At 43.0% G+C, this 21,325-nt stretch overlaps 1 protein-coding gene and 1 non-coding gene across 2 annotated transcripts in view; one reads left to right on the top strand and one right to left on the bottom strand.

The window, feature by feature from the left end:
- Positions 1-21,325, bottom strand: part of LOC124720239 (period circadian protein) — a 200,965-nt gene that overhangs the window by 69,444 nt on the left and 110,196 nt on the right. Inside the window, exons 8-9 of the mRNA XM_047245556.1 lie at positions 19,104-19,295; positions 2,736-2,890 (exon numbers count right to left, since the gene is read on the bottom strand). Of these exons, the coding sequence (XP_047101512.1) occupies positions 2,736-2,890; positions 19,104-19,295 (347 nt within the window). The remainder of the gene's footprint in view (positions 1-2,735; positions 2,891-19,103; positions 19,296-21,325) is intronic.
- Positions 4,931-5,005, top strand: Trnat-ugu. The gene has a single exon. It is a non-coding gene; the product is annotated as a tRNA-Thr (tRNA).

Below are 21,325 nucleotides of genomic sequence, written 5' to 3'. Positions count from 1 at the left end.
TGCGGTTTATTGTATCGTGAAATTGCTGCTCGCGTTGGTCCAGATCCAGTGACTGTTAGCAGAATATGGAATCGGTGGGCTGAGGAGGGTAATACGGAATGCTGTGCTGGATCCCAACGGCCTCGTATCACTAGCAGTCGAGATGACAGGCATCTCATACGCAAGGCTGTAGCGGATCGTGCAGCCACGTCTCGATCCTGAGTCAACAGATGGGGACGTTTGCAAGACGACAACCATCTGCACGAACAGTTCGACGATGTTTCCAGCAGCACGGACCATCAGCTCGGAGACCACGGCTGCGGTTACCCTTGACGCTGCTTCACAGACAGGAGTGCCTGTGATGGTGTACTTGACGACAAACCAGGGTGCATGAATGGCAAAACGTCATTTTTTCGGATGAATCGAGGTTCTGTTTACGGCATCACGATGGTCGCATCCGTGTCTGGCGACATCGCGGTGAACGCACATTGGAAGCGTGTATTCGTCATCGCCGTACTGGCGTATCACCCGGCGTGATGGTATGGGCTGCCACTGGTTACACGTCTCGGTCACCTCTTGTTCGCATTGACGGCACTTTGAACAGTGGGCGTTACATTTCAGATGTGTTACGGCCCATGGCTCTACCCTTCATTCGATCCCTGCGAAACCCTACATTTCATTCAGCAGGATAATGCATGACCGCATGTTGCAAGTACTGTAGGGGCCTTTCTGGATACAGAAAATGTTTGACTGCTGCCCTGGCCAGCACATTCTCCAGATCTCTCACCAATTGAAAACGTCTGGTCAATGGTGGCCGGGCAACTGGCTCATCACAATACGCCACTCACTACTCTGGATGAACTGTGGTATTGTGTTGAAGCTGCATAGGCAGCTGTACCTGTACACGCCATCCGAGCTCTGTTTGACTCAATGCCCAGGCGTAACAAGGCCGCTATTACGGCCAGAGGCAGTTGTTTTGCGTACTAATTTCTCAGGATCTATGGATCCATATTGCGTCTAAATGTAATCACATGTCAGTTCTAGTATAATATATTTGTCCATTGAATACCCGTTTATCATCTACATTTCTTCTTGGTGTAGCAATTTTAATGGCTAGAAGTGTAACTACATTAAATTTCGTCAGTGAATAATATGTCATAATGCTGCACAATTATTTTATACAACTTTTTGTTTCTTTTTACACTAGGGGTTGAGATAAATTTTTAATTATGACCCTGTACTGAAACTGGGGAATAACTCACACTCATGTCTAGTAGACAAGACTATACACCACTTTCACAAACAACATGATACACATACAATTTATTGGGTCTATGTGTTTGCTCTCTCTCTCTCTCTCTCTCTCTCTCTCTCTCTCTCTCTCTCTCTCTCTTCCACATACCTCCCACCTCCCCAATTATGTACACTAATATTACACCTTCAAAAATTATTCTATGGAGTTGGTGGAGTTGCCAAACAAATATTATGTTAGTTTGCACTCGAAGTTAATTTCACTATCTATCAAATTCTGAATACTTCACTTCTTTCTGTGTTAGATTAAAGCTCAGTGAATCATTTCATTTTATGATATTACCACATACACTTGCATTTTCCACTTGTGGAAGTCCATCGTTCTCATGGATGTGGGACACCAGCTGACGATACAAATAAAGAAAATGAACCACCAGAGCTGTATCATCAAAGGAATTTATTTAAAATTACTAGTTTCAGCAGAAAACTTCCGGCATCTTCAGGTCCACTAAAACCAAAGGAGTACTTTCATTCCTTGGGCCGTGTATCACAGGACGCATATAATACTAGTTGTCATGGGCTACATACATCAGAAGTGTATATTCTCTACAATGTGCTGTCACCACTGCCAAATACTTTGTACAGTACACACTATTGATGTATGTAATCCACAGCAACTAGTACTATATGTAGTCTGTGATACACAGGCCAAAGAATGAAAGTACTCCTTTGGTTTTAATGGACCTGAGCATGCCGTAAGTGTTCCAGTGAAGCTAGTCATTTTAAATAAATTCCTTTGATGATACAACTGTGGTGGTTTGTTTTCTTTATTTACTTGTGTTTTCTGTCAATGGCAACATATTAAACAGGAAACACTTTCTAAAGTTCTGCAAAATATTGCTTATTTGGTCACAAACTGACTTTCTTAGGACATTGTCAGATGACAACTGAGTGTTGCAAAGACAGATAAAATAAGACGTAAATGATGCAAAAGATTGCTGTCATATAGTGTGTTTACAAAGGAAAGTATTACATTTTTATGTACAAATTCCAAGACTCTTTAAAAAGGCTTCTGCACAATGTATTACTATCTACTTTATAGAATATTCTTCTGCTGAACAAACACTTTATTTACTCTGGATGGACTGCCTTAAAGGATAATTGCATAAGATAACAAGCAGGAAAAAAACTCTTCTTTAGGTCAATACAACGGGAGATACTTCTAAGGGAATAACACACTGAAATGAGCTTCTTGATTAGTTGATTCCAATTTAGTATGTTGTACAGCTATACCCCAAGAAATTTTACACACTCTACTCTATTCTGTGAATCACTTTAATGTATACTTCTGCGGCTAAAAGGTCATTACTGCTTGTTTCTAAATGCAGAATGAAAGTCTGTGCAACTTCAAGACTTAAAACTGTTCAATACGACCCAGTTAGGGGCCTGTTTCCTCTGTCACCTGAACTGTGTCAACACTATGAGAAGAGGTGAGCTGACATTACCTGCAGGACGCAGTGCTGCCCGACGACAAACTCCAGCCGCTTGGTCCAGGGGTTGACAAAGCTGGACCACTCGGTACGGACACGCGTGTAGCAGCCATTGTGGGTGCGGAGCCGGTAAGGCTCCCCGTGCAGCGTCGACTCGCACTCTTTGCTCACTGTGGGCACGAAGTCGAGCTCAAAACGACATCGTAGAGGTCCACACCTTACATCCATTCATTAAGTACTCCGTTTCGATTACCCACACAGAATTTGACATATCATTCTTAATGGAACCAATTCGACACATATAATGGCAACTTCTGGGAGGGTGATAAGGTCTTTACGCTTTTTACAAGCAACATTGACGAGCCAAAACATTATTACCACTGGCGAGGCGGCCCAAGCGGGTTGCATCACGCAGCCTCGCAGGCGCTCAGCGGCCAACGCGCCACTACTTTTTCGATTTTTTTTCAAATTGTTGCATCCTCGAGCCCCCGTTCACCAGATGTACGTCTAGCGATTGGCGGCTGACGCTACAGAACAGACTTTATTAATAATTATAGTACAAGGTTACATCACCAGTTAAAGTTACATTCTCAGAAAGTACACCAAGTCCTTTCATCCATACATGTATTTTTTCTGCAATTGCACAAAGTGTTATACTGAGTGAACAGATTTTTTTTTTTGTGGATGTCGAGTTAATTTTAGTCTTGACGATGCCACAGGGAGTATGGGAAGTGGACGGTTTACCCTCGCTATCGTCCATTGTGAGAACGCCTCTCTACCCGGATTGGAATCATTCGCCGACCGAGATGTTATCGCTTACAAGACCTGGCATTGTGGAATAGATGCTAAGTCCCAATCTACACCTAGTCACGTATATAGTAATATGTCATTTACATGGTATACCCGCTCCTGTCGTAAAGTTAGTAATGATGAAAAAATACATGTATGGATGAAAGGACTTTGTGTACTTTCTGAGAATGTAACTTCAACTGGTGATGTAACCTCGTAGTATAATTATTAATGAAGTGTGGTCTGCAGCGTCAGCCGCCAATCGCTAGACGTACATCTGGTGAACGGGGGCTCAAGGACGCAACAATTTGAAAAAAATCGAAAACGTACTGCCGCCTTGGTCGCTGAGCGCCTGCGAGGCTGCACGATGCAACCCGCTTGCGCCGGCTCACCGGTGGGTACGCACGCTGATAGTAAGGCTACAGCGCGCATACGCTCTATTGCTCCCGCTGGCTACGCTGAAAATTCTAAGTCCGTTATCAGCGCTCTTATGTAAAAAAAGTCATTCGCTCAGTCAGTTTACGAAACACAAACAGCGGAGACTCTGCACGGCTTCAATTTACCGAGAAATTGGTCAGTTTTAACAAGTTATGTGGCAGAGGACATCTACACACAAATTACACAATTCTCATAAGTTACACAACAGGAGTTTTTGTGCGCTGATCTGGCACCCGATAGCGTACCAGACGTGCTCCGTCGAGTTCGCATCAGTCGAATTTGGTGACGGAGACATCGATGCGTGTTCTTTATTGCGCTCCTCAGACTGCAGTAGCACGAATCTGGCCTCGTGTCACAGACAGTTAGTATGCTAGAAGATGCCACCACTGCCACAGAAGACATTAATCGTGACAGGACGCAGACGGTTCTGAACAGTGCTCACACAGCCTATGGCTGTCACAGTGCTCGGACCACAAAAGCCCTTTCGAATGCCCCTCACAGCATTACACTGCCCCCAACAGCCTGTGCCCGTGACACAGTGTACATTTAGATCAGCTACAGGCCTGGACGATGCCGTATACTGAGACAACCGTCAATCCAGTGTAACGAGAAATGCAATTTTCCTGGCCAGGCAACACACCTCCATTATATATGAAGACAGTAACTGTTCTCGAAAGAGCAGATTACTGTTGTTGACCGTGCAGCTTTTTCCTGGAATAAATTATGACTAACTGAAACCCTCAGCTGCCGACAGGTGTCGTTGATATACCTCGAGGTGGACAGCTGAAAATGTGCGCCCCGACCAGGACTCGAACCCGGGATCCCCTGCTCTTACGGGACTCGCCAAAGTGTGCGCGAGTAATGAGTGAATGGGCAAATGTCTATAAGGTACATTACATTTGTAGAATTGTGGACAGTTGGGAATGTGAGTCTCACGGGAGGCGTGCAAGGGATAAGTCCCTGCAGTCGCGCTATTCATCTGTGCCCGCGGTGGCTCAGATGGGTAGAGCGTCTGCCATGTAAGCAGGAGATCCCGGGTTCGAGTCCCGGTCGGGGCGCACATTTTCAGCTGTCATCATAAAGGTATATCAACAACACCTGTCGGCAGCTGAGGGTTTCAGTTAGTCATCATTTACACCTCCATTAATCCACAGTCCAATCTCAATGATCCTGTGCCCACTGCAATTGTAATCGATGACGTCGTCGGGTCAATGTGGGAACACGGAGTGGTCGTCTGCTGCAGGACACATGTTCAACAGTATGTGCCGAACGGTGTGCTTCGAAACACTCGTGCCTCCACCAGCTCTGTATCCCGTCATCGGATCTGCCACAGAGCACTGCCTATCCTCCTTTACAGAGCTGGCAAACCTCCGTACACACTCTGTAATGAGGCACAGACATCCGACACCTTGTCTTCCGATCGTGGTTTCCCCATTCTTCAACCACTTTCCACAGATGCTCATGCCGATCAGTATCGCCCTTTGCCAGGGGGAGGCATAACAGTCTGCCCTTTGTCAAAGTCACCTACCGTATTTACTCGAATCTAAGCTGCACTTTTTTTCCGGTTTTTGTAATCCAAAAAACTGCCTGCAGCTTAGAATTGAGTGCTAAGTAAGTGGAAGTTCTGTAAAATGTTGGTAGTTGCCGCAACAACTAACTTTTGCCGTCAGATATATGTAGCGCTACACAGGCATGCTTTGCAGGCACAAAGATAAATACTGGCACCAAAACCTGCGTCAGTAAATAAATTAAAAAAAAAGGTGGAAGACGAGCTTTTCTCTCCGCCCCGAGTTTCGACCACTGCATTTTCATACATTATCCAACGAAGTAAATACAAATTCCGTATTGTTCATCTTCGAATGTAGCAGCCTTTCAACGTACTACAAAAATCCGACTGGCAAGACTGTTTGGGATGTATGTCAATATGGCCAACTCTTACGTTCTGAATTTTTTCCTATCTGCGACAAGAGATGGTTACTAATAGGAACTTTTATGAATTGTGAATCACATGCAGTATTCTCTTCACCATAAGAATAATACAAATATAAACATTTTGCCATGTATTCTTTCGTGTTTGCTGCTATCTCATTTAAATCCTGTCTGCCTAATAAACTACAAAACTAGAGTGAGACAAGAGGAAACGCGGAAGAATATACATATCGTGTCATGTTTATATTCGTATTATTCTTATGCCGAATAGTGATACAGTCAGGAATGAAGCACGACAACTGATTAGATTTTTAAATCTAAGATGACTCTAATATCTGTGCAGAATGTAATGTACTAAAGAGGCGTCTGCAAAGATTTTCAAATGGAGAAAAAATTTTGCTAAACTTTCCTTCACAACATCTTCTATCATACGCAGTCTATTATTTGGTTCTTGTTGATCATTATCAAAGAAAGCAGCAGTGTAAGTAACAACAAATAGCAGTCTCTTGCTCACTAATAAGATGATTCCTCTTTCTTTTTTTAATTGGAAGTGGCGGTAGCGCGTACAAAAGCAAGCCATGCGACGAGCGGTGACAGGTCGTAAACACTCATTATCAGAATGCAACAAACAACGCACAACACAGTACAACAATGCATTTTCAGCTTAGAGTGACGTAAACAGCTATAACAAAGAGAACGGCACTTATCAGATCAAAGAAAAATAAGCAATCAATTCAAACCAGGCGAAGCACGTGAAAAAGGAAGTGTACCCGTATAAATATGGACGGAGCGCCTGGTAAAGCTTAACTGCTAAGCTTACGACTCGAACCAAACTACTGCAGCTATATCGTCATTCATTCGACCTAAATTGTGTCTCATATTACAATGGACCAACTTTGTTTCGATTTGGAGGTGCGGCCTAAAACTTTTCTCTCCCCTTGAATTTAGAGTCTCAAATTTCAGGTGCGGCTCAGCTTCGGGAAATTTTTTTTCCTGATTTTGAGACTCATTTTTTCAGGTGCGGCTTCAATTCGAGTAAATACAGTATGTTAGTGAATTTCCCTAACTGTGGACACTTCATCACTAGAATGATTTCCCTGTCATCTCTGTTCCACTTACATATTTCCCTTACTGCATTACATTGTAGAAAATGCCACCAGGCAGCATTCAGTTATGTATTGGGAAGTGGTCATAATGTTTTGGCTCATTAGTGTATAAAGAGTGTTTGGAAATTCCCATTAAAAACTTCTGGGACTTGTTTACGAGAGTGACTACACAATATTTTGAACATGTAGCCACATTTAGAAACATACCGTTTCTGTTCTACAACAATTTCAGTTCAGATGTTTAATTCATCCAGTTATGCTTGCGGAATTAGGTACAGTGCAGTACAAGTACGAGGGCTATCCACAAAGTACATTACATTTTGGAATTAAAAATAAATAAAGTATCGGAAATATTTTTTATTATATACAGATGAAAGCCACACTTAAATACTACTTTTCTACATAGTTGCCATTTAAATTAAGGCACTTATCGTAGCGATGGATGTGCTTGGAAATTCCTTCATCGTAAAATTCTGCCGCCTGCGCCTTCAACCACGTGGTTACCTCTTCTTGAAGCTGTGCCTCGTCATCAAAACGCTGCATAGCCAACCACTTTTTCATTGCTGGGAATAAGTGGAAGTCGCTCGGTGCCAGGTCGGGACGGTACGGCGGATGAGGAAACGACTCCCACTTAAAAGATTCGAGAACTTCACGAGTGGCATTTGCCTTGTGGGCTGGGCGTTGTCGTGAATCGGCAAGATCTTTGAGGCCAACTTTCCCCTGCGCTTGTTTTGTATTGCTCTTCTGAGGTTGTGCAGAGTTTGGCAATACCTTTGAGAGTTTATTGTAGTGCCTCTTTCCAGGAAATCCACAAAAATCGTATCTCTACCGGGTTACTGATTAACCACGTGGTTGAAGGCGCAGGCGGCCGAATTTTACGACGAAGAAATTTCCAAGCTCGTCCATTGCTACGGTAAGTGCCTTAATTTAAATGGCAACTATGTAGAAAAGCAGTATTTAAGTGTGGCTTTCATCTGTATATAACAAAAAAAAATTCCAATACTTTATTTATTTTTAATTCCAAAACTTAATGTACATTTGTGGATAGCCCTCGTATTAGGCAACAATTCAAAAGGAAATATAATGAAACACTGATTTATAACTGAAGCACATTTGTTTGCATGTACATTTAAAAATTACATGTTTACCCAGCATACTATCTGCACAGAACATAATGTTTGTGTGTTAATACAAACAAATGTGCTTAAGTGATAAATGGATTTTTCATTTTGATTCCTTTTCAATTGTTACCTAATAACTGTATTCCATCACACCTAATTTAATTCCTCAAGCAGAAGTAGACGAGTTAAACATCTGAACTGAAACCGTAATAAAACAGAAATTCTACATTCCCAGACATGGATTCCAATTCAAAATATTATGTATTCACTCCCATCTACAAGTCCCAGAAATTTGTAACATGAGTTTCCAAACATCATGTATAAATTATTTAGTGGATAAAACTGGAAGCACAATGCTGTTGCCTATATGAAGGTAATAATGCCAGACAACTGTTGTGGATTGCAGGAAAAACTGCTGAAAATAAGTCACTGGTGTACAGACTGGCAACTGACGTACCGCACGTAAACAGTTGAAGAGATTCACTACTACTGTACTACACTAATGGCAAATAAATAACTGGAAACAGTAACAACAGTAAATATCTATGCATAACCATTTACAGCAACCTGGTGTGAAATGACCACATAAAACAAATATTTGGAAAGGCAACTACTCACCTATAGCAGACCGATGCATGGGTGCACAGAAACGGTAAACAGCATTCACAATAGTTTTTGAGCACATCTTTTTCTGGCAATAGTACACACATTCATGCACACACACAACCACACAGACACCCAAATGCTCTCTCCCATGACCACGTATTTGGTATGGATCCTACATACTTGAGCAGTGTTCTAGGCTGGGTTGCACAGTTGTGTATGCAATCTGCATTTTTCAACTATACCACAAACATATCAAAGTCTCCCACCTGCTCTGCATATGACTGAGCCCGTGTGTTTGTTCTGCTTCTTATTGCTAAAAATTGTTACACTCAGATGTTTATACGAGTTGACTGGTTGCAACTGTGGCTCACCGATATAACAGTTAAAAGATAGTATTTTTTTGTTTTTGTTTTGTGAAGTGCGGAATTGTACCTTTCTGTACAGTTAAAGCAAGTAGTATTTCATTATAGGCAACTTATCATCTGTAAGGCCGGTATTACACTATCAAATTTATTTGTCAAAGATTTGATCACAGATGTCATAAAATGCGCAATTGTACCTTTCTGTACAGTTAAAGCAGGCAGTATTTCATTATAGACAAGTTATCATCTGTAAGGCCGGTATTACACTATCAAATTTCTTTGTCAAAGATTTGATCAAAGATGTCATAAAATGCGCAATTGTACCTTTCTGTACAGTTAAAGCAGGCAGTATTTCATTATAGGTAACTTATCATCTGTAAGGCCGGTATTACACTATCAAATTTCTTTGTCAAAGATTTGATCAAAGATGTCATAAAATACTCTGTCAAATATATTTGACAAATATCTTTTGACGTAGCGCTAGAAGGGGTATTACACTGTCAGCATATTTTTCGTCAAAGTTCAAGATGGCTGGCAACAACAACTTGTTATTAACTGCAGCAGTTGCATGTACCACAATTGCACTGTGTGCACATGCGGAAGAGGAGTGGGGAAAAAAAAAAGGAAACATACCTGGGTGAAGCCGTGGGTTTTACGACGACACAATAAAAGCATTCAACAAAACTTGTTACGTGAGCTTATAGTGGAGGACGGCAAGTCGTACATCAATTACTTAAGAATGGATGAGCATACATTTCTGTATGTGCTTAATGAAGTGTATCCTCATATCAAAAAGCACAGTATTCACTTAAGAACTGCTACATCTTCAGAAGACAGGCTCACTGTAACACTCCGATACCTTGCTATAGGAGAGGGTTATGTTATGTTAGGTCAGGTCAGGTCAGGTCAGGTCAGGTCAGGTCAGGTCAGGTCTCCAATCTTCGTAATTTATTTTTGTATTCAGGGTGCCTCACGTTGTAAAGCGCCTCATCAGCTTCATACATCTCTATTAATTTTGTAGTTGTCAGCACTCACCAATTGTATTTACCGGCAATGTTTATAAAAACACTACAGACGACAGAACACTGCAGCGATGCTAGCGCTCCACGTGGTAACATGTCACATTGCAGGGAACAGAAGAAAACCGACTTCTTTGATCAAATGTACAGCGAGGCCCTAGATTTGATCAAATATTGGACGACATTTGACAAAGTTCCCTATCACACCATCAAATATCTTTGACAAATATTTCTGACAAAGAAATTTGATAGTGTAATACCGGCCTAAGAAGTCAAAGGTTACTATTGTCTGTGATGTCGTTAATATACAACATCAACAGCAGGGGTCCCCCTTGGAGCCTTTCCCTGGAGCACACCTGAAATTAGTTCTACATCTGGTAATGACTCCCCATCTTAGAAGTACAGGTTTTACAGCACATTTGTAACTGCCTACTGATAGCGTCAGACCCACGTTATGGAGATGACACCCACAACAAAACATTACCAGATTAAGCAGTGGCTAGGACACAGGCACAGAGGACTCACACTCAGATAGGGAAGCGCAGTGCAGTGTAGAGTTTTATCTTTGACCGACCTGCAGTTTGAAGCTGTGGTGACACCAGTGGAGATGACGGCCCCACCTCACAGACCGGAGATGCGTAGGCGGCTAACAGTGGCTGCAATCTAGTGGTAAGTGCCAAGCAGGAATCAGAAGCAATTAGCCCAGGGCTAGTAAGTGGCATGCAGTGGTGGCACCTTTGGAAGCTGTAGGTGGCAGGCGGCAGCAAATGAAGCAAGCAGCTCGGGCACATCCCACACAGCAAATGTAACACACCAGTCAGTGAGAGGGTAAACGGTTACTATTGTCCGCAAATTCATTAATATCTAACAGCAGCAAGAGACCGGAGACCTTTTCCAAAGCCACCCTTGAAGTTAATCTACATCTGTCAATGACTCTCTTTTTGAGAAATAAAGATTTCAGAGCACATTTGTTAATGTGTTGTTTGAAGCTTTACTGACGGACTATTTGTAAATGTAGTTTTCGGGCAAGATGTCTGACGATGTGAAATTTCAGCATATCTCATCAATTAGGGTGACCAGACGTCCAGATTAATCTGGACATGTCCTCCTTTTTAGCTCTTTGTCCGGGGTCCGGGCGGATTTTTACACTGTCCGGCTTTTTCGTAAAGTTGAGCGTAGTACAGTTAAATTTACAATTCGTCGCGTTCTATTCCTCTTTTCTTAAATACTTTAACTATTGGCACAGCCTTCGTGATAAACACGCACGAAGGCGGTGTTAGTAGGTGGCACCAGGATCGTCGATGTTATCGTTGATCGACCTATAAGCAAATGCAAATATCGATTGTTTAAAATTTTCCCCTTTCGTATCTTCGCTTTGTATTGGCTTGGCTTCCTGTGGTGCACGTGTGATTTGTGAGTATAATTTTTAACCGAGTGAGTTATGTAAAATATTTGGCTATGCCTAAGTGTACATTTTATGATGTCCTTTCCTGCAAATATCCGGCTTTCAAGAAAGGGAGAAATGAATTTGAAGCGGAATGTAAGATACGTGGAGCTGGAGCGTACGTCTCAGTGGCCAATAAAGGTAAGAAATAACTCGGCAGATTAGCTGTCACGGTTTTATTTCATTGTTTCATAGTCACTCAATTTATTTGTATTCGGAAGGTTGAAGTGCAGTTTACATGCCGTCAGCAGCTGCTCGAATTGTAGATGTTGGTAGCGTCGAATGAAGGGAGGTGAATGGTCTTACATTTTTCGCTTTGTAAACAATTCCGTGTTGTTGACATAACAGAACAATTGACGCCACGCTGTCACCACAATCAATGTTTTTAATTTTTTTATATTGCTCAGTTAACCACCACCACCTAACTACTAGTTTTAGCAGTAATTCCCGGAAGTCACTTGATTTGTCCAAAGCTGACAAGTGGTATCCTCATCTGCAGTTGACCCGTTTGATGTGCCCTCTTTTTTTCTTCCTTTGTGCTCCTTTTTGAAGCTGTTTGTCCTTTTTAAACAATTGCATCTGGTCACCCTATCATCAATGCAACTGACCGGCACCTTCCGGTGCGGTGAACTCACTGCCGAGATTGTGACCAAAGCCTCCTACTTATGTCAGTCTGAGAAGAAACTGCACAGGCAAGGGATGTGCCAAATACTGTGACTAACAGCACAGATCACCTGATCTGTAAAGAGAGAGACAGAAACGCCACCTGTCGGATGATGAAGTGACACCTCTGACACATAAAGAGAGACTGTCGATCGTACTGTGCTCTACCGCTGATCACCCCAGCAGCCTCTGTCGGAAGCCGCATACCAATATACGTGTCCATTACTGGTGTATGTCCACTGTCGCTGTTGTTATTCGGATATCTCTGTTGCCACAGCTGCATCGTCCCTCGAATGACCGACAGTTCTTCCTTGCGATAATTGTGATATTAACGTGGCCAGTGCTGGATCCCATGCTGTGCTAAGTCGATATCCTGTGTGATTGTTTGGCAGATTAGTTGAGTTGCAAATTTCCTCTCTTCTTTTATAAGAAGACATCGACAAGAGAATTTTGGTCATTTCGTATCCCATACGTGTCTTGTACTGAGACAATGCTCGGCCACTGCAGATTTCTCTGGTCGGTGAAGACGCGCGTGTCATCGATGCTCGATGCATCTGTCCTCCGTTGGGCGACAAGTTTGTCCGATGTACGAGGGTGGTTTGAAAAGTTCTCAGAACAGAATAGAAAAAAAGTACTTACATCACTGAAACACTTTTTTATTTTTCAATGTAGCCTCCTTGTATATTAATGCATTTGATCCAATGATGTTCCAGTGCCTTGGTCCCATCTCAAAAATGAGTTTCCTTCAGGCCTGCAAAATAGTTGTCAACTCCACCTATCAATTTTTCGTCTGTAGTGAATCTTCACCCACCAAGAAAAATTTTCACTTTCGGGAAGAGATGGAAGTCTGACAGAGCCGTATCACGAGAATAAGGCAGCTGCGGAAACTTAGTTCACGTAATTTTGCCGTGGCGACGGCACCTGTGTGCAGGTGTGCATTTTCTTGATGTAAGATGACTTTCTTCCTTGCTAAACCTGGCCTATTTACGCGTATCATTTGTCAGTCAGCTATGCTGACAAAATGTTGTTGTTGTTGTGGTCTTCAGTCCTGAGACTGGTTTGATGCAGCTCTCCATGCTGCCCTATCCTGTGCAAGTTTCTTCATCTCCCAGTACCTACTGCAACCTACATCCTTCTGAATCTGCTTAGTGTATTCATCTCTTGGTCTCCCTCTACGATTTTTACCCTCCACGCTGCCCTCCAATGCTAAATTTGTGATCCCTTGATGCCTCAGAACATGTCCTACCAACCAGTCCCTTCTTCTCGTCAAGTTGTGCCACAAACTCCTCTTCTCCCCAATTCTATTCAATACCTCCTCATTAGTTATGTGACAAAATACTGTGAAATTTCACAACATCTGACATCTTACGCAAGAACCGTATTGACAACATTTGCGACTGTCCGAAAATGGCACCCCGTTAAAGCAGACATACAGTTGTGGACGTGACACCGCCAATAAAACAGCATCAGATAAAGCAGTGGCTAGGAAATGGGCACAGAGGATCACACTCGGATTGGGAGGTACAGTGCCGCACCTTTGACCTACCTGCAATCAGGAGTTGGGGCGATGGCGGTCAAGACGATGACCCCGTGTCACAGGCTGAAGTGTGTACGCTGCAATGTAGTGCACATGGATGGCGGGCTGTGGAATCCGGCGTATGGGTGGCAAGCGGCATGCAGTGGCGGTGCCTTTGTGAATTGTGGGTGGCAGGCAGCAGTGAATGAAGCAGCTCAAGCGCATCGCACAGAGGGAACAATATCACCCAAACCTAGCATGCCTGGCCAGTTCTAGAAATAAAACTGGGCAAAGGCAACCGCTAACTTGCAATGGTCGGTTAGTGGAGAAAAACACGAGACAAACATAAAGCTACATCCACATGCTATTCCTTCTTCATTTTCCTAGTTTTTTGTTGTCAGTAGCGGTATGCAGCTCTCTGAGCCAGTCTGACCTGTACAGGCTACATCTCTGCATAAACTCTGCGACCTACAGCCACTTGAACCTGGTTACTGTATTCATCTCTTGGTCTCCCTCCACAGTTTTTACCCCATCACATCTCTCCATTACCATCATCATCATCATCATCATCATCATCATCATCATCTGTGTTCTGCCTAAAGGCAGGTTTTCACATGGTAGTTCTCCAGGCTGTCCAGTCTTCTGCCATCCTCTTCTGGTCTGCATAATTTCCACTTCCCTTTATGTCGTCTATCATCTTGTATCTCCTTCTTCCTCTCAGTCTTCTTCCACAAACCAATCCTTCCAAAGCATCAACTAGCAAGCACTCCCTTCTCAGTGAATGTCCCAACCAGTTCTTTTTCCTTTCTCTTACAACCTTCAACAGACATCTTCTCTCACCAACGCTTTCCAATACTCTTTCATTACTCACTCTTTCCATCCAGCTTATTCTCTCCATTCTCCTCCACATCCACGTCTCAAATGCTTCTAACCTTTTTTCATCCTCTCGTCTCAGTGTCCATGTTTCTGCCCCATATAGTGCCACACACTCCAGATAAAACATTTGCCAAGCCTTTTCCTTAGTCCTTTATCTAATTTGCCACACAACACTCTCCTCTTTCTGTTGAATGCCTCCTTCGCTATGGCAATTCCAGTTTTCACCTCCTGGTGACATCTCAAGCCTTCAGTTATTGTGCTTCCGAGATATTTAAATTCACTTACTTGGTTAATGGTAGATTGTCCTATTTTAATATTGGACAGTCTGTGTCTTGTACTGATGACCATACTCTTTGTTTTTGCTGTGTTTATTTGCATCCCATATTCCACACAAGCTTCATTCAGATCTCTGAGCATGTTATTCACTGTCCGCTCACTTTCTGCCACTAATACTATGTCGTCAGCAAATCTTATACATTCTATTCTCTTTCCACCAATACATATTCCCCTTTTCCCATCTAAGCTTTTTGCAATAATCTCTTCAAAGTATACGTTAAACAACAGTGGGGAAAGGCAACAACCTTGTCTGACATCTCGTCCAATGCTGCTTCCTTCTGACATTTCATTTCCAATCCTTATCCTTACTTTCTGGTGTAAACATAGATTCTGTATCAGTCGTCTCTCTTTCCAATCTACTCCTTTCCTCTTCAGGATATCCGTCATCGTGTACCACTGAACTCTGTCAAAAGCCTTTTCTAAATCTATAAAATTACCAAAATTCCTTAATGGCTCATAATGTGCCCAGTCAACCAATCTCTTCTTTTAGTCAAGTTGTGATGTAAATTCCTTTTTTCTCCAACTTGATTCAGCCCCTCCTCATCAGTTACACGATCTACCCATCTAACTTTCAGCACATCTCTATAGCATCATATTTCAAAAGCCTCAGTTCTCTTCTTGTCTAAACTGTTAATCACCCGCGTTGCATTTCCTTACATGGCTATACTTCAGACAAATACCTTCAGAAAAGATTCATGACACTCAAATTTATATCAGACAATAACAAATTTCCAGAAATGTTTTCATTTCAGTTGCCAGACCCTCTATTTTGGCCACCATCATATATTTTGCAGTCCAAATAGTAACACTCATCTACTACTTTTACCATCTAATTTCTTTAGTACTGTCTGATTTAATTCGACTACATTCCCCTAACCTTACTTTACTTTTGTTGATGTTATCTTATGACCTCTTTTCAAGACACTATCAATTCTGATCAACTGGTTTTCCAAACCTTTTGCTGTCTCTGATAGAATTACATTGTTAATTTAAGGATTTAAATGCTTCTTAGAGGGCTGCTATGAATACTTTTGGTGATGTGGATCCCCCTAGTTCAGAGTCCCCTTATTTTGTTCAAAATGGTTCAAATGGCTCTGAGCACTATGGGACTTAACATCTATGGTCATCAGTCCCCTAGAACTTAGAACTACTTAAACCTAACTAACCTAAGGACATCACACAACACCCAGTCATCACGAGGCAGAGAAAATCCCTGACCCCGCCGGGAATCGAACCCGGGAACCCGGGTGCGGGAAGCGAGAACGCTACCACACGACCATGAGCTGCTGGACCCTTATTTTGTATTTTTCATTACCGGTACATTAGTGAAATCTAATGGATGCCGTTTCTTCAACATACTGTACTTTACAGACTATGAGACACACTTTTTTCTTTGAAAAATTGCCTCCAAAATTCAGGTGCCTGTTATACTCAAAATTAATATCAAAGTGTCCAGTGTTTGATTTAAAATTCCCACCAGTAGTAAAAATGGTGATATATTTGATGCCACAGGAAATTTATCTCTATCTGGCAACACCGGATTCAACAGGCAGCAGCAGTGTAAAAAAAATGGTTCAAATGGCTCTGAGCACTATGGGACTCAACTGCTGAGGTCATTAGTCCCCTAGAACTTAGAACTAGTTAAACCTAACTAACCTAAGGACATCACAAACATCCATGCCCGAGGCAGGATTCGAACCTGCGACCGTAGTGGTCTTGAAATTCCAGACTGCAGCGCCTAGAACCGCACGGCCACTTCGGCCGGCAGCAGCAGTGTACCGACGTGATGAACATGAGCTGTGGGGATTCACAAGCTTGCTAACACTGTCTCCCTGCTACCCCTACATCACAAACCCAGATCACACTGTCTAGCCTATGATGTGTCATGCAGTCTATGGTGCCAGTGAACTTGAATTGAAAGCTATTTGGCGGTAACAGTACAATATTTTTGTTAGTGGCTAGTTTCGTAATGGAAAAAAAATAAAAGACAGTCATATGGTGTGACAAAGAGAAAAAAGAAGAAGAAGAAAGTTGAGATGATGATTTTCAAAAATTTTAAAGGTCAGTTCAGTTTTCTAAACTAAGAATTTTTTTTTTAGTCGGGCTTTGCACTCTTAATAATAAAAATGGTAAAAATGTTAATCTTTTTTAAAAACTTGCTTAAAAATTAAGGTGCATCTTACAGTCCATAGTTTGTCATAGTCTAGTTTACATTAATCAGCGTGGTATCGTTGACAACACTGAAGCCTCGTTTCTCGAGGGCTTTTGATGCCTATTTATTTAAAACTGAGTGAAAAGCACTCCCAGAATCTATGAATCCCATGCAAATGAATGAATGAAACCTGACATTCTTTTCTGTATCCTCCATCTCAACTGCAGATAAAAGAGATGATGCTAATGGGGTACAGTTTTTATGTTACTTTAATCTGCTTTCTCTTCAAGTAGAGTAATTAAAGTGCTGTTCTGGTTTTGAAGAACTGTCTTCCTTTGCAAACATACTGTAAATATTTTTTGCAGTTACCATTTAATGACAATCGTTGCCATTGTAACCTCACCTTTTCCCAGCCACGCTTCACACACTGAACAACTATGTATAGCTCACCTGGTGTTATTTCTGGGATACCATTATCTTCATTATTACTTACACGTTTGTGATTTATCTTTTGAATTACACAAACTTACATAGAAATCTTTGATTGTTTGCTCAATCTCTTTCTGTTTTAATTACTGTGCCATCTCATTTTTTTCAACTGTTTCTCTTAGTGAATTTTCATTGTCTTCTCGTATCATGTTAAAGACATTTCTGAGTACTGTTGTTCCATTTGGAGGCTTCACTCATGTTTCTATTCAGCATCTCTGTCGTGTTCCATTATCATCTGCTCACAAGGGAACCTCCCCATCGCACCCCTCTCAGATTTAATTATAAGTTGGCACAGTGGATAGGCCTTGAAAACTGAACACAGATCAATCGAGAAAACAGGCAGAAGTTGTGTGGAACTATGAAAAAATAAGCAAAATATACAAATTGAGTAGTCCATACGCAACATAGGCAACATAACAGGAGATGGTGAGCTCAGGAGTGCCGTGGTCCCGTGGTTAGCGTGAGCAGCTGCGGAACGAGACGTGCTTGGTTCAAGTCTTCCCTTGAGAGAAAAGTTTAACTTTTTATTTACAGGTTATGTCACAAACTCTTTTGTTTTCATCACTTTTTTGGTAGTGATTATCACATCCACAAGAAAACCTAAATCGGGCAAGGTAGAAGAATCTTTTTACCCATTCGCCAACAGTACAAGTTAGGTGGGTCGACAACATATTCCTGTCATCTGAAGCACATGCTGTCACCAGTGTCGTATAGAATATATCAGACGTGTTTTCCTGTGGAGGAATCGGTTGACCTGTGACCTTGCGATCAAATGTTTTCAGTTCCCATTGAAGAGACACGTCCTTTCGTCTACTAATCGCACGGTTTTTCGGTGTGGTCGCAAAACACAGACACTAAACTTATTACAGTGAACAGAGACGTCAATGAACGAACTTTGCGAAAATAAAGAAAGTAAACTTTTCACTCCAGGGAAGAAATGAACCGAGGACCTCTCGTTCGGCAGCTGCTCACGCTAACCACGGGACCACGGCGCTCCTATGCTTACATTATCTTTGACGTTGCGTATCTTGCGCATGGACTACTCAATTTGTATATTTTGCTTATTTTTTCATAGTTCCACACAACTTCTTCCTGTTTTCTCTGTTGATCTGTGTTCAGTTTTTCAAGGCCTACCCACTGTGCCAACTTATAATTAAATCTGAGGGAGGTGCGATGGGGAGGTTCCCTTGTCAGAACTTTCTCCCCTTTAACAGCAACAGTCAGTGCCAAAAAACTGACAAGTATCTCTGGCCTCTACGTCACAGGAATTTAGGGTTAGAAAGAACAGGGTTGACGCCACTTGCATTTGGGTACATCTGACAACTGTCTTCATCTGTGCCTAACTAATTGCCCAATTAGCAGAATGGGACACGGCAGGAGACCCCACAAGTCACCACAGAATGCGGCAGCAGATTATTTGGCACACAGCACGTGGCAGAATGTTGCAGTACCGACACCAGTCAGCAAGCCCCATGCAAAGCGCGTCAATACGGGAAGCACAGTGTCGACCTGTAAAAGCACGTGGCGGGAGACTCACCCAGCTGCCGGTAGACGCGCTGCAGGCCGCGCAGGTCGGCCGGGTGGTAGATGTCGAAGACGGGCCGCCCCAGCAGCTGCTGCGGCAGGTAGCCTAGCAGCGACACCGCCTCGCTGTCCACGTGTGTCAGGTTCCCGTCCGCCTGGTGGCGTGTCGAGAACCTGTTGCCGCCCGCTGGCTTCTCGTCCGGCCCTGCGAGAGAGATACCGCCACAGTCACGACAACCTCTCTAGACTGAAATGTCTACAAGAAGTATTTATCTATATAAAAAACAAAGATGCTGTAACTTACCAAATGAAAGCGTTGGACTGTTGATAGAGACAATAAAAAACACACAAACACATACACAAATTTCAAGCTTTCGCAACCCCAGGTTGCTTCATCAGAAAGGAGAGGAAAAGATGAAAGGATGTGGGTTTTAAGGGAGAGGGTAAGGAGTCATTCCAATCCCAGGAGTGGAAAGACTTACCTTAGGGGGAAAAAAGGACAGGTATACACACACACACACACACATATCCATCCGCACATACACAGACACAAGCAGACATATTTAAAGACAAAGAGTTTGGGCAGAGATGTCAGTCGAGGCGGAAGTACAGAGGCAAAGATGTTGTCGAAAGACAGGTGAGGTATGAGCGGCGGCAACTTGAAATTAGCGGAGATTGAGGCCTGGCAGATAACGAGAAGAGAGGATATACTGAAGGGCAAGTTCCCATCTCCGGAGTTCCAACAGGTTGGTGTTGGTGGGAAGTATCCAGATAACCCGGACGGTGTAACACTGTGCCGAGATGTGCTGGCCGTGCACCGAGGCATGTTTAGCCACAGGGTGATCCTCATTACCAGAAACACTGTCTGCCTGTGTCCGTTCACGCAAGTGGACAGTTTGTTGCTGGTCATTCCCACATAGAATGCGTCACAGTGTAGGCAGGTCCGTTGGTAGATCACGTGGGTACTTTCACACGTGGCTCTGCCTCTGATCGTGTACACCTTCCGGGTTACAGGACTGGAGTAGGTGGTAGTGGGAGGGTGCACGGGACAGGTTTTACACCGGGGGCGGTTACAAGGGTAGGAGCCAGAGGGTAGGGAAGGTGGTTTGGGGATTTCATAGGGACGAACTAAGAGGTTATGAAGGTTAGGTGGACGGCAGAAAGACACTCTTGGTGGAGTGGGGAGGATTTCATGAAGGATGGATCTCATTTCAGGGCAGGATTTGAGGAAGTCATATCCCTGCTGGAGAGCCACATTCAGAGTCTGGTCCAGTCCTGGAAAGTGTCCTGTCACAAGTGGGGCACTTTTGGGGTGGTTCTGTGGGAGGTTCTGGGTTTGAGGGGATGAGGAAGTGGCTGTAGCTATTTGCTTCTGTACCAGGCCAGGAGGGTAGGTTCGGGATGTGAAAGCTGTTTTGAGATTATTGGTGTAATGGTTCAGGGATTCAGGACTGAAGCCGATTTGCCACGAAGACCTAAGCTGTAGGGAAGCGACCGTTTGTTGTGGAATGGGTGGCAGCTGTCAAAATCGAGGTTTGGCAGAGGATGTTGTATATATGGTAATGATGATAATATATGTAGTGTTATAATGAAAAAGTAAGAAATGTCGTAACGACCGAACTGATTGAAATTTGCATATGCCACTTTGAGATGATGTAGTGAGACATCTAGGGACACCAATGTAGTCTTTGTTGTGTTCATGCACATGAATGGGCACGTGGTGCAAGAGAGAAGCAGGTAGTTTGTTACATCTATCTGACAAAGCAGTATAAGCCTGAGGACATACTGGTGTTTACATTGCAAAATCCAGTGACTGAGAAGCAGCAAGGAGCTATCAGATTTCGGACTCAGGAAGGTGTTAAACAGGCCAATATTAACTGACAGATTGTGGCTGTATACGGGGGAGACTGTGCGTCCAGTGAAGGCCAGGAGCATTTTAGTGATGTCCCAAGGCCAGGCTACGCAAACACGGTATCGAGGCCAAACTTATCGACAAGATGAACGACGTGACGAACAGCGACTGGCACGTCTCAGTGCAAATGTTGGCAGTTATGAAGGGTGGCCAGTGTCGGAACAGTGAGGACAATTGTGCACAACAGGTTGGGTTACTAGAAGGAGTGCACACGGTGGGATCCGAAGCAGTTCAGCAAATGTCAAAAGGAATTGTATACAAGTCTAGCACTGTAATATCTGTTCCAGTATTGTGAAGACCCTACTTTTCAGGAGCGAGCAGTC

This window comes from Schistocerca piceifrons, chromosome 11 (genome assembly GCF_021461385.2).
Source record: "Schistocerca piceifrons isolate TAMUIC-IGC-003096 chromosome 11, iqSchPice1.1, whole genome shotgun sequence".
NCBI classification, from domain to species: Eukaryota; Metazoa; Arthropoda; class Insecta; order Orthoptera; family Acrididae; genus Schistocerca; species Schistocerca piceifrons.
The sequence above is the reverse complement of the archived record's forward strand: the minus strand, read 5'-3'. Positions and strand labels throughout refer to the sequence as shown.